Source organism: Balaenoptera ricei, chromosome 4, assembly GCF_028023285.1.
Source record: "Balaenoptera ricei isolate mBalRic1 chromosome 4, mBalRic1.hap2, whole genome shotgun sequence".
Classification (NCBI taxonomy): domain Eukaryota; kingdom Metazoa; phylum Chordata; class Mammalia; order Artiodactyla; family Balaenopteridae; genus Balaenoptera; species Balaenoptera ricei.
This window is the reverse complement of record NC_082642.1, coordinates 15825279-15838423: the sequence shown is the minus strand read 5'-3', so window position 1 is coordinate 15838423 and position 13145 is coordinate 15825279. Positions and strand designations below refer to the sequence as shown.

Below are 13145 nucleotides of genomic sequence, written 5' to 3'. Positions count from 1 at the left end.
AAATGAGATATTTAAAAAATGAGTGTGTATTTCTTACATGAAAACTAAACATTATGAAGGACTTACTTTAAGTTTTACTCGTGTTCTCACTGGATATTTCCCCCATTTTTTAAGCTTTTTCCCAACCGTCAGTGCCTTCACCTTGCACACCTCTCAAGTAAAGCTCATATCACATTATCCCATGGCCACCCTCGGTACAACATGTGAGGCTGGGAGATGGAGTGCTTAGCCTTCTGGCTCTATAGTAAAGGGACAAAGGGAAAAGGGAGCCTGGGAATGGACTTTCGCTACCTCGGCAGACAGTGTTTCTCAGTTTCATCTACATCTCCCCCTCCAGTCTCCCCTCCCACCATTGCATCCCACAGAGCTTATACTCCAGAAATGCCAAATTACTTAAAGTTCCCCGAGCACCCCACATTTTTCCGGACTCCATCTCTTGCACATGTCCATTACCTGGACAGCCTTCTCTTTGTGATAGATCCTTCCCTCATAATTCAGCTCCGCTGTCACTTTTCAGTGAAGTATCCCCAACACACACATAGACACACACACACACACACACACACACACACACACACACACCCTCTGGCCTCCCTATGTTTGTTTTCCACTCCCATTAAGGCATTTACCCTCCTTTACTGAATTAACCTTTTGACCTGTCTCCACCAGCCTATAAATCCTCAAGGTCAGGGGCCAAGCCTAGTATGTCTTGATATCCCTAGAAATCACCGCAGGGTGTGGCTTGACAAATATTTGTTGGATAGTGAATGGAAAACATCTAGTTACCATCTCCACTATTGTTTACGTAAGAAACATTTTGTTGGGCATGCAGCAAGGGAGGCTCGGGGGTAAATACCCAGTTTGATACAAAGATGAGTAAGACTGTATCCTGGGCCTCAGAGGAGCCTACAGCGCCCTTTTGTTTGGGCAGATGTAACACTGGACAAGATGCCAGGACAACAGATGTAAACTGGAACTGCCCCAGGCCAACAGGAATATATGGTCACCCAAATTACATATCCACTTCTACGAAAACAGCAGTGCCATGCTGACTCATGCCCAGCCTGTCAGACCCAGGTCACTTCCACAATTTTCTTGCTCAAGCCAATTACTCCTCATTAGTGCTTAGGTCATTTATGTTTTTCATTGTTGTTATCCATGTAAAAATCATCCATGAAATTTAATATTCCTAAGGTATTACATATATTGTATACATTAAAAACATATATTTAAGCAACTAGACAGAAAAAAAATCACCCAGTAAACAACTAAAAACACTTTCCAACCTTTTTTGATGTACTGAATTCACATTTATAATCAGTATGCGAAACCCATTACATATATGCACTTCTTGGTATTAACACTAGACTCTAGTCTATTTTTCTTTTTTCTTTTTTTGGTCGCATGGAGGGCACGTGGGCGTGCCCCCTGCAGTGGGAGTACAGAGTCTTAACCACTGGACTGCCAGGGAAGTCTCCTGGTCTATTGTCTTTATTGAAAGGCATTGGGTGTTTCCAGCTTGCAACCATTATGAATAATGACGCTATGAACATCGCGATGTAGATTCCTTCCCCTTTCTTCTGAGTCAATTCTTTGAGCTACTTGCTCCAAAGTCAAGTGACCTGGTTGAAGAACAGGAACAGTTGATACATCTCATTTTCTATGCTCTGTGTCTTACTGCTCTCCTAAAAATCTGAGTCAAATTACAGAGCACATCTGTTTCTCACAACTCTGCCAATAATTTATGTTCTCATTTTTATGTAAATATTAATAGAAGCTTACTGTCATTTTAGGGTGTTCTTTGCATTTTTAAGTGCTGTAAAGGTTATAGATTATACTTTAATCAAAAGCAGCTTAGTTTTTATGAAAACATATTATAATGTAAGTATATACTTTATAATTACAAGGTATGTATTTGTTGAATGAATGAATGTATTGAAATTATACTCAGTTACAAAGAGACAGATGCTGCATGATTCCACTTATATGAGGTACCTAGAATAGTCAGATTCATAGAGACAGAAAGTAGAATGGCGGTTACCAGGGCCTGGGGAGTTGGGGTAATGGGGAATTGTTTTTTGGGGGGTTTTTTGGTTTTTTTGTTTTGCTTTGTTTTGTTTGGCTGCGTTGGGTCTTCGTTGCTTCACGCGGGCTTTCTCTAGTTGTGGCGAGCGGGGGCTACTCTTCGTTGCGGTGCGCAGGCTTCTCATTACGGTGGCTTCTCTTGTTGCAGAGCACAGGCTCTAGGTGCATGGGCTTCAGTTGTTGCAGCACTTGGGCTCAGTAGTTGTGGCTCACGGGCTCTAGAGCACAGGCTCAGTAGTTGTGGCATACGGGCTTAGTTGCTCCACAGCATGTGGGATCTTCCCAGACCAGGGCTCGAACCCATGTCCCCTACATTGGCAGGCTGATTCTTAACCACTGCACCACCAGGGAAGCCCAATGGGGAATTGTTTAATGGGTATAGAGTTTCAGCTTTTAAAGCTGAAGAGTTCTGGAGATTCATTGCACAACATAAATGTACTTAATACTCTTGAACTAAACACTTAAAATGGTAAGATGGTAAATTGTATGCTATGTGTATTTAAATATATATATATATATATATATATATATATATATATACACACACATTAACCTAATGGTCATTTGGTACATATTGTCGGTAGAAGTGTGCCTACAATATATAGTCTTGCATGTTAAATGAAGTTTCATGTGTGGAATTTTATGGATTAAAATTTCTGTATTAAATTTTCAGTGCAGAGACAAACAGGCAAAGATGGCCGATATATTAGTATCATTACATAGCAAATAGAGTAAAAAAATCATAGACTAGATAGTATTATGTGAACATCCAATATTAGCAATAAAGAACTCCACTTAAAAAAAAATCATGCATCTAATTTTCTATTATCTGTGAATAAAAAGCAGAAGCAGAACTTAGGGAATCTTAGAGACAGCCGCGTGAACTTTTTACCTTAAAGATGAGGTGAGGGGACTAAGAGAGTCTAGGTGATTTTCCCACTTCAAGATCAGCCGTATCTGTCTCTTTTATAATGCACTCCAGCCAAATCCTCTTTATGTCTCATTGGCCAGAATGGATTGCATGGCCTGTCCTGACTGCACCAGAGGCTGCTGGGAAAGCAGGGAATAGAATAGGTTAGACACATGGCCACTCCAAGTAAATTAGGGTTCCCTCAACAAGGAAAGAAAAGGAGAAAGGGTATTGAGTAGGCTGTCAGCAGTGTCTGTTCAACTCACATTAGTGTTTTTGTTTTGTTTTGTTTTTGTTTGGGGCATTACAGGCTAGAACCAATGATTATATGACTTACAATCCTAAAATCAGGGACTTCCCTGGCGGTCCAGTGGTTAAGACTCCGTACTTCCACTGCAGGGGGCGTAGGTTCAATCCCTGGTCAGGGGAACTAAGATCCCACAAGCCACACTGTATGGCAAAAAAATAATTAAAATAATAAAAAAATAAAGAAAAGGAGAATGGGTATTGTGTAGGCTATCAGCAGTGTCTGTTACACTCACATTAGTGTTTTTGTTTTGTTTTGTTTTTGTTTGGGGCATTACAGGCTGGAACCAATGGTTATATGGCTCCTGAAATCCTAATGGAAAAAGCGAGTTATTCCTATCCTGTGGACTGGTTTGCAATGGGATGCAGCATTTATGAAATGGTTGCTGGACGAACACCATGCAAAGATTACAAGGAAAAAGTCAGTAAAGAGGATTTAAAGCAAAGAACACTGAAAGAGGAAGTCAGATTCCAACATGATAACTTCACAGAGGAAGCAAAAGACATTTGCAGACTCTTCTTGGCTAAGACACCAGAGCAACGCTTAGGAAGCAGGTAACTATCATATAAAGACATGATTAGTGATGTCAGCATTTCCACAGGGATTTGGAGAATACTTTGGATTAATGACAAAGGCTTGGGATTAAGTAGTAGTAGTATTTTCCTGTTATTAATTGTATATTATGTGGCTAAGTATTTTCAACACTTTCAAACACTATGAACACTTTATATGGAACAATCTCCAAGATGTATTTTTTTTTAAATAAATACGGCAGTTTTTAAATTTTACTTAATTTATTTATTTATTTATTTATTTTTGGCTGTGTTGGGTCTTCGTTGCTGCACGCAGGTTTTCTCTAGTTGCAACGAGTGGGGGCTACTCTTCGTTGCCGTGCGCTGGCTTCGCATCGCGGTGGCTTCTCCTGTTGCCGAGCATGGGCTCTAGGCACGCGGGCTTCAGTAGTTGTGGCACATGGGCTTAGCTGCTCTGCAGCATGTGGGATCTTCCCAGACCAGGGCTTGAACCCGTGTCGCCTGCATTGGCAGGTGGATTCTTAACCACTGTGCTACCAGGGAAGTCCTCCAAGATGTATTTTAAAGTGAAAGATTCTGCCCCTTTTAAACATCTCTGTAAAATATCATTAATCAGTCAACAGATATTTATTAAGTACATATGATGTTGCCAGCTATGTTAAGTGCAGTTGAAATTAGTTTTGAGGAAAGTCAAGTTTTATTGCGTACAAAGGAATAATAAGATCAAGATATTTTAGAAGAAAAAAATAAAAAAACCTAACCTATGAAAAGACCCTTGGCAGTGAGTAACTGTGTTATGTAAGGAGAAAACCAAGGGTTTTCAAATCACAGACGTAGACTCACATCCCAGCTTGGCTACATACTGATCATCTTACCCCAAGCAACTGAATTACTTTCTTGGAGTCTCAATATCCTCATATATAAAATGGGGTTTTTTGTGGGTGTGCGCGTTAATCTTATGTCTTAACTTGACTAGGCCACAGTACTCAGATATTTGATCAAACACTATTCTAGATGTTTCGGTGCAGGTATTTTTTAGGTAAGATTAACATATAAATGACTAGGTTTTGAGTAAAGCAGGTTATTCTTCATTATGTGGATGAGCCTCATGCGATTTGTTGAAGGCCTTAATAGAAAAGGACTGACCTCCCTGGGAGAAGAAGGAATTCTGCCAGCAAACCACCTTTGAACTTGAACTGTGACTCTTGCCTGAGTCTCCAGCCACACAGCCTACCTTGCAGAATTTGAACTTGCCAAACCTCCACAATTGCCTGAGCCAGTTCCTTAAAATAAACTCTCTCTCTCTCTCTCTCTCTCTCTCTCTCTCTCTCTCATACATACACACGTACTGGGGGGAGAGGAAAGAAATTTCCTTCTACCCTCTTAGGTTTAGGAATGGAAGTCTGAAAATTAAACTGCCAAAAGATGATTAGCAAGAGAAAAGAGAGATTTTTATTTATGTATGTACACAAGAGTTCACAAAAAAGTGTGACTATGTGGCAGTTAGAATTGAGGGCTTATATTCCATTTAATAGGGAAAGGGGATGGGGAGAAGGTCACTTACAGGAAAACAAATGACTTCTTTGAAATAGTGGGGTAAGGGCACTTATGGGAGAACAGTTGACTTTTAGGAAAGATAAATGGCCCTTAGGAGAATAGATGGGAGATATAATAGCTTTATGGCAATGTCTATTTAGGTGTGGTGCTGAGTTCTGTCACTGGTGATAAGAGTCAATCTTTCCTGGTTCCAAAACTCCTGAAATTCCCGGGGAGAAGATTTATAAGTTGAGTTTGTTTCCAAGGCTCTGCTTATCTTAAAGGCAGACAAGAGGAGTTCAAAACCTGCATCTGTTGACTCTCAAATAACTTCAGCTCAAAATAATTTTTATGTCACTGTTGTGCATTCTGGACCTCTTCCGCACCCTTTTGGTTCTGTTTCTCTAAAGAACCCTAACTAATTCAGTGGGATATTTTGAGGTTTAGATATAATGCTTACAAAATTAGATATAACATAGGTTAGGAATCATTCAGTGTGATAGCAATTATTATTAATTAGTTCTAAGGGTGATATCAGATAATATTTTGACTAAACTATGAGCTCGTGTGTCTTAAATGACTTGGACTGAATTTTCAAAATCTAAAAATACATACAAAAAGAAAGTTACAACCATAAAGTAATATGACTGATTTGTAATATTACACCAAAACTTAGAGAGCCAAATTACTCTAAATCTTCTGAGTAGTTGTCAGTGGAGGCTCTAGAACAGGGCTGCCTTAGCTCACAATGTTTACGTATGGAGGCAAGCTTTTTATTTTTGATCTGATTTTTTTAAATAGCGAAACAAAATTCATTTGTAATGACTTTCAAAGCATCTCAAAGATAACCAAAGTAACAAATGAGTATTTTGAAATGAGATGGAACTCTTCACTGATGTGAAAGTAAAATGTGGAAGTGATTTTCCTGTGTAGATTCCAACATTGTTGTATTAGTGTGGTCAAAATGGACCATGTTGTGATAACAAGCAAATCCCAAAGTCTCAGCGGCTTAAAACTAAAGGATTATTTCTCATTCACATGAAGTTCCTTATGGGTCCAGGGGTTCTCCAGGTATCTCCCTTCTGAATGGTGACTCAGAGCTTCAGGCTGCTTCCATCTTTCAGCCCCCCTGGAACTGGTGGTTTCGGTTGCTATGGCAACAAGAGAGCATGCAGAGAACCTGGGGAGCTTTGTCCTGCCTCAGACCCACTTTACAGGTCATTTCAGATACACTTCTGTTGGACGGAATGAGTCCTCGGGCCCTGCCTAAGGGCAAGGGAGCTGGCTAGTGCCGCTTTCTGTCTGTCCAGGAAGGAGAGGAGAGCTGGATGTGGTGAACACAGACCATCTCTACCATCTTGGCTCTGAAGCCCATGCGGGGGGAATCAGAGGATGTCCCAACAGTGGCCAAGGCAGTGAAAGAAGCGAACGGTCTCTTTAGATGACTTCCCTGAAGGGAACACAACCCACTTGGTGTCTTTGAATAAAAATCTATCTCAGTGCTTTATAAGCACACTTTGAATCTGTAAAATGAAACATTGACTAACTTCTTCAGGAAAATGCCACCTTAAAGCAGTGGATCATGGCCTGAAGCTGCTCTGTCAAGCAAAACCTTCTTAAAAAGCATTTGTTGTTGTGACTGTTTTGTATAAAAACTGTTTACAACATTAGAGAGAAAGCATATAAAAACCAGCTGTTCAGTGAAAGAGAAAACCTTCCAACGTTTTCATTTCAACTCTTTGTATTTTTTAAACATTCATTTAAATGAGATAATGTTTGATTACTTTCATGGGCATCCTCCAAAGCCGAGCAAATACCTAGACAATGTGTTACACAGCGGAGAGGTCAAGTGCCCCCTCCCTGTTGCATTCACGAGCATTTGAAAGAAATAAAAAAAAACCTTCTCTTCCTTAGACATCACTGAAGGGAATCTCCTCTTTTGCCTTTATGGGTCTGTGAATTAATTTTGCAGAGAAGCCAAAAGCTTTTCTGATCATCTCACAGGGACTCCAGATAGGGTCAACTATGGTGTTTTCCAATAAAATAAAAGGTGAAGACTTAAGTATTTTGCAGGATTTATTCTGATCAGACAGTGCAGCCAAATAAGGGCAAATAACCATGCAAGTCTCTGACTTAAGTGCTTCTCAGGCCAATAGCCACTGTTCTTGGCAGATCAAACCCCACAGTGTGGTCCTCGTGTATGGGCAGCTGGTATCTTTCCTTCATTGACTGTTATTAGAAAATCCATTGTAATCTCTGTGTGGGGTTTGGTAACACAATAGCCCCTGTCAATGCTCTGAAATATATTCAATAAGCAGGAGAAGTCTCCCTGCAGCTGCTGATTTGGCCCTTACAAATGGTGCTGCCACCCTCAATAGTCTCCCCTATTTGCCCAAGGGCACTGCATGATGATGGGCCAAAAGAGCCCTGAACAAATCTGCCAGGGAAAGGTTCAAGAGTCAAATAACCTTCACTCTAATTACACAACTGAGGTAAGCATGGCTAGTGCAAAAGAGCCAAGTGATCAGCTTTCCAGTACCTGGACACAGAGGGAAAGGAGCAGAAGTTGGAGAACCTAGTCTTCTGCTGTTAGCATCAGCACCCACAGATATTTATTGGAAAGGGGCATAAGGCATGGGCCCTGCCCTCCAGGGGCATCTAGCTGGGGATGTGGAAGAACATAAAGAAAACCTCAATGTGGCCCGTTTTTCCCCTGTCTTCTGTGACTAGTTGCAAAAAGGCTGCAGTTGGCCATCCCTAATGGACAAGCCAAGGCCACCCGGGCCTGGTTGAGATGCTAATTAAGAACCGTGCATTTTTTAAAAAGTTTATTCTATTGAAGTAGGGTTGATTTACAACGTTGTGTTAATTTCTGCTGTACAGCAAAATGATTCAGTTATACATATATATACTCTTTTTTTCATATTCTTTTCCATTATAGTTTATTACAGGATACTGAATATAGTTCCCTGTGCTATACAGCAGGACCTTGTTGTTTATCCATTCTATATATAATAGTTTGCATCTGCTAATCCCAAACTCCAAGTCCACCCCTGCCCCTTGGCAACTGCATGTCTGTTCTCTACATCTGTGAGTCTATTTCCTAGATAAGAGAACTGTGCATCTTGACGTGAGGACTGGTATGGCAAGTTCCCCACGGTCACCGAGCCCATGGGCACTCTCCTTTATCCAAGTTAAATCTGCTCAGAGTGACTTTAAAGGTGCCCTCTTGACCTCTGGTACAGTGTGTTCGTACCTGCCAGCGGCCATCAAGATGGTACAAGCTCCTTCCTCATGGCACCTGGTCCCATTCTAACTCCTCTGTTCTGAGACACACAGGCCTGAGGTTCATTCCTGATCTACTTGGGTGGAATTTTACCTCTATCCTTGTTCTGACACATTTAAAATCTGGTACCAACCCCCATTCCTCAAATCTTTCTGATACTTTAAAATGTTGCTGTGTAAATTATACCTAATAGATCTGACTTTTAAAAAAAAATCCATCCTTGAAGTTTCAATTCATCTTACTAACCCTCCCTCAAGGCTCTTACTCTACAGGATGTAAACCACACAGATGTTGGTCAGTAGGTTCTTTTTTTTTTGGCTGCATTGGGTCTTCGTTGCTGTGTGTGGGCTTTCTCTACTTGCAGCAAGCAGGCGCTACTCTTCATTGCAGTGCGTGGGCTTCTCATTGCAGTGGGCTCTCTTGTTGGGGAGCATGGGCTCTAGGCGCACGGGCTTCAGTAGCTGCAGCATGCGGGCTCAGTAGTTGTGGCCACGGGATTTGTTGCTCCGTGGCATGTGGGATCTTCCTGGACCAAGGATCGAACCCGTGTCCCCTGCTTTGACAGGCCGATTCTTAACCACTGTGCCACCAGGGAAGTCTGGTCAGTAGGTTCTAATAGATGGCAAGCCTGCATTTCCCTTTCTTTCAATTCATGGAGACTCAGTGGCTTTGGGGAGAACAGAATTACCTTATAGTATCTTATGATACAGTTTTCCATACCTCTCTTTTCAGTGGGGTCATAATGGGAAAAGTCCAAGGAGTCCTGGATGGGCCTTTCTGGATGGGGCTAGGCTTGAATCACAAAACAAGAACTGGGGAATTGCTGGACATCAGAAGCCTTCGACTGAGTTTCTCTTTTCCATGATAATATTTGACTACAATTTTTCCTTTGAAAAATTCACCTATATTTGCTGGCTTTCTCAGATACACAGCTATTTATAAATGCAAAAGCAAGTATAAAGAGGTTAAAAGAGGTTTAAAATACAGTTAAAAGACAGATAGGGTTGTTGTGATGGTTAAATGTGACAAAGTAAGTGAAGAGCATAACGTGTTAGCCAAGAGTAGCTCTGAATAAATGTTGGTTATTTCCACTTGTTATTAGAAACGTCATTATTGAGTTTATACTCTAGTCATCTTACTGGACAGAGTCTGCTGTAGTAATCCTCAAACACGGTAGGGAGTCTCTGAAGGGGATGTATGTGGGAATCCCTCAATCCCTTTCCTAAAAGCTTTCTGATTACTAGAACAAAAATGAAAAAGGGAAGAGCATGAATGTAATTAGCTTTATTAAGGTTGATTTATGAGAGAAATTGACTTCTTCTAAAAGGAAGACATCTCTCAGTCAGACCAGCGTACCTCCTCATATAAAAGAAAAAGAGGGGACTTCCCTGGTGGTCCAGTGGTAAAGAATCTGCCTTACAATGCAGGGGTCATGGGTTCGATCCCTGGTCAGGGAACTAAGATCCTACATGCTGTGGGGCAACTAAGCCCACATGCCACAACTACTGAGCTCGTGCACCTCAACTAGAGAGCCCACGCACCTTGGAGCCTGCACGCCACAACTAGAGAAGAGAAAACCTGCACACCACAACTAGAGAGAAGCCTGTGCGCCATAATGAAAGATCCCGTATGCCTCAACGAAGATCCTGCATGCCGCAACTAAGACCCGATGCAGCCAAAAATAAATAAAATAAATAAATAAATGATAAATAATAAATCTTCAAAAAAAATGAAAAAGATAAAAAAATCGTTTGAACCTGATGCCACAAAACAGCCCTCTTTTTATTTCTTTAAAACTTGGACTCAAGAAGAACCAAGAGAAGTGTATGGTAGACCACCCTTAATATGGTCCCCAAAGATCCCTACCTCCTGCCATCCACACCCTTGAGTAACCCCTTCCCTTAAGGATGGGCTGGACTTACTTGTACGTACTGACTTGCTTCTAACAAGTAGAATATGGCAGAAGTAATGAGATGTCATTTCCAAGATTAGGTAATAAAAATACTGTGTCTTATATCTTGAGCTCTCTCTCTGTCTCTCTCTTGCTATGACCATTTGTCCTGAGGAAAGACAGTTACAATGGTATCAGGCAGCCCTGTGAAGAGGCTCACATGGTGAGGGATGGAGGCTTTCCAATAACCATATGAGTGAGCCTGGAAGCAGATTACCCCAACCCTGACCCCCCACCCCAGTCGAACCTTCAGATGAGACCACAGCCTTGACCAACAGCTTTACTGTGATGTCTCTAGAGACCCTGAGTCAGAGGCACCCGGTTAAGCCAAGTCTAGATTCTTGCCCCACAGAAACTGTGAGATAATAATAAATGTTTTTGTTTTTGTTTTTTTAAATAAAGCCTGTTTTAAAAAAAAAAAATTTATTTATTCATTTATTTGGCTGCTCTGGGTCTTAGTTGCAGCACACAGGATCTTCATTGCTGCATGCAGGATTTTTAGTTGTGGCATGCAGACTCTTATTTGCAGCATGTGGACTCTTTCTTAATTGTAGCATGTGGGATCTAGTTCCCTGACCAGGGATCGAACCTGGGCCCCCTGCACTGGAAGCACAGAATCTTAACCGCTGGACTGCCAGGAAAGTCCCAAATGTTTGTTGTTTTAAGCCACTAAATGTTGGGGCAATCTGTTACACAGCAATAGGTAACTAATATAAAAGGTTACACAACTAACTGGAAACACACATTTTTCCCCCTTATTCTAAGGCAAATACTAGAATAATTTCTAGCATGGGGAAGGAGGCTTTGATAACAAACAACTGTAGTCTTGAGCACCAAATGTATGCTCAGTTATGCTGCTAAAAATTGCTAATGGATTATTTAAAAGTCTTTAAAGATTACTGTGGCAGTTGAGGGAGGTAGGTGGGGCTCCTAGAAATCATGTCATATGAAGAGTGAGGGGATATGACTGCTGTCTTTTAAAATGTAAGTGGTGGTCAGGTAAGAAGAGACATGCTTCACTTGTTCTATGTAACCCTGAAGGACAGAGCAAGAGGCAGTGAGTGACTTGGAAGCTGCAGGCAAGGAGGTTCTGACCCCACTGAATTTTGCTGGTGTTCCCATGAAACACCAAGAACAAAAGACATGTCAAGTACTTGGCTGTTTAAAAATTACATCTAAATGTGAAGGTGATCTACAAACAGTGAAAATGCTACTATCTGCATATAGTTGAAGTGTGGGGTAATTTTTTTTTCTTTTTTTTTTTTTGGCCATGTGTGGCTCATGGGACCTTAGTTCCCCAACTAGGGATCGAATCCAGGCCCTCGGCAGCGAAAGCATGGAGTCCTAACCACTGGACTGCCAGGGAATTCCCTGTGGGTGGTTTTGAAAGTTGTAATTTTTCTAAATTGTTCTTTATGTTATATTGTCTCTGCAATTAAAATGAAATGTATTCTAGGAAAAGAAGACCACATATTTTGAATTGCTAGAACAGTTCCTGTTTGGGTTTGTTACTGTGTCTCAGACTGGCCATCTCCTTTCTTCACAGAGAAAAGTCTGATGATCCCAGGAAACACCATTTCTTCAAAACCATCAACTTTCCTCGCCTGGAAGCTGGACTAGTTGAGCCTCCCTTTGTGCTAGACCCATCAGTGGTTTATGCCAAAGATATCGATGAAATTGAAGATTTCTCTGAGGTTCGAGGAGTCGAATTTGATGATAAAGATACGCAGTTCTTCCAAAGATTTGCACCAGGTGCTGTCCCTGTAGCTTGGCAGGAAGAGATTATAGAAACGGGACTGTTTGCCAAATTGAATGACCCCAACAGGCCCGCAGGTTGCAGGGAGGGTAATTCGTCTAAGTCTGGTATATGTTTGCTATTATAAGTTGTTCTCTCTACCACACGGGCAGCAGGAGTCTCAGCTGACATAATCCTCGAATGTTCCTAATACGTGAGAATCTGTTGAATGAGCACTGATCAGTCAGGAAGGGCATTTCAACCACAAAACAGTTCAAAGGATAGGTGAGCTCACCACTAAGACATATTTTCTCTTTCCTTCCTTCCTCCCTTCCTCCCTAACTTACTTCCTTTCTTTATTCTTTCTTTCTTCCTTCATAAAGAAGAGTACAGTCTCAGTTTTCACTGAGACCTGGGAAAAGGAACACTCAGGTTTATTTTGCTAAACTAAAAGCATGAGCCTTTGCCATCATGTCCCTGATAATTACACAAAGTCCTAGGAACAGAGAATGGAACTTTGTGGTGTGCTCAGAAAACAAGCATTTGCAATTCTTAGTAAATAATCATTTTAGCTTTTCTTTGTTTATATCTTTTCTTCCTTTCATCTTTCAGTATTTCTCCTGCTTCTGTACTTATAAAAGGGATTTTGAACCTGGAAATAAATATTTCTGATTTTCCCCCTCCCTGCAAAAAAGGAGTGGATTGTACTATTTTGGAAATATTTCAGATTACAGAATAATTTTTAATTTATAGAGTCTCTTTTTCATATTTCTGAAATATTCTACCATTATAATGTTGAAGC

The 13145-nt window shown here is 41.0% G+C and overlaps 1 protein-coding gene across 1 annotated transcript in view; it reads left to right on the top strand.

The window, feature by feature from the left end:
• GRK7 (G protein-coupled receptor kinase 7) overlaps positions 1–12491 on the top strand; it is a 37166-nt gene extending 24675 nt beyond the window's left edge. Inside the window, 2 exon segments of the mRNA XM_059920179.1 lie at positions 3582–3856; positions 12155–12491. Of these exon segments, the coding sequence (XP_059776162.1) occupies positions 3582–3856; positions 12155–12491 (612 nt within the window).
• The last annotated feature ends 654 nt before the right edge of the window (positions 12492–13145 follow it).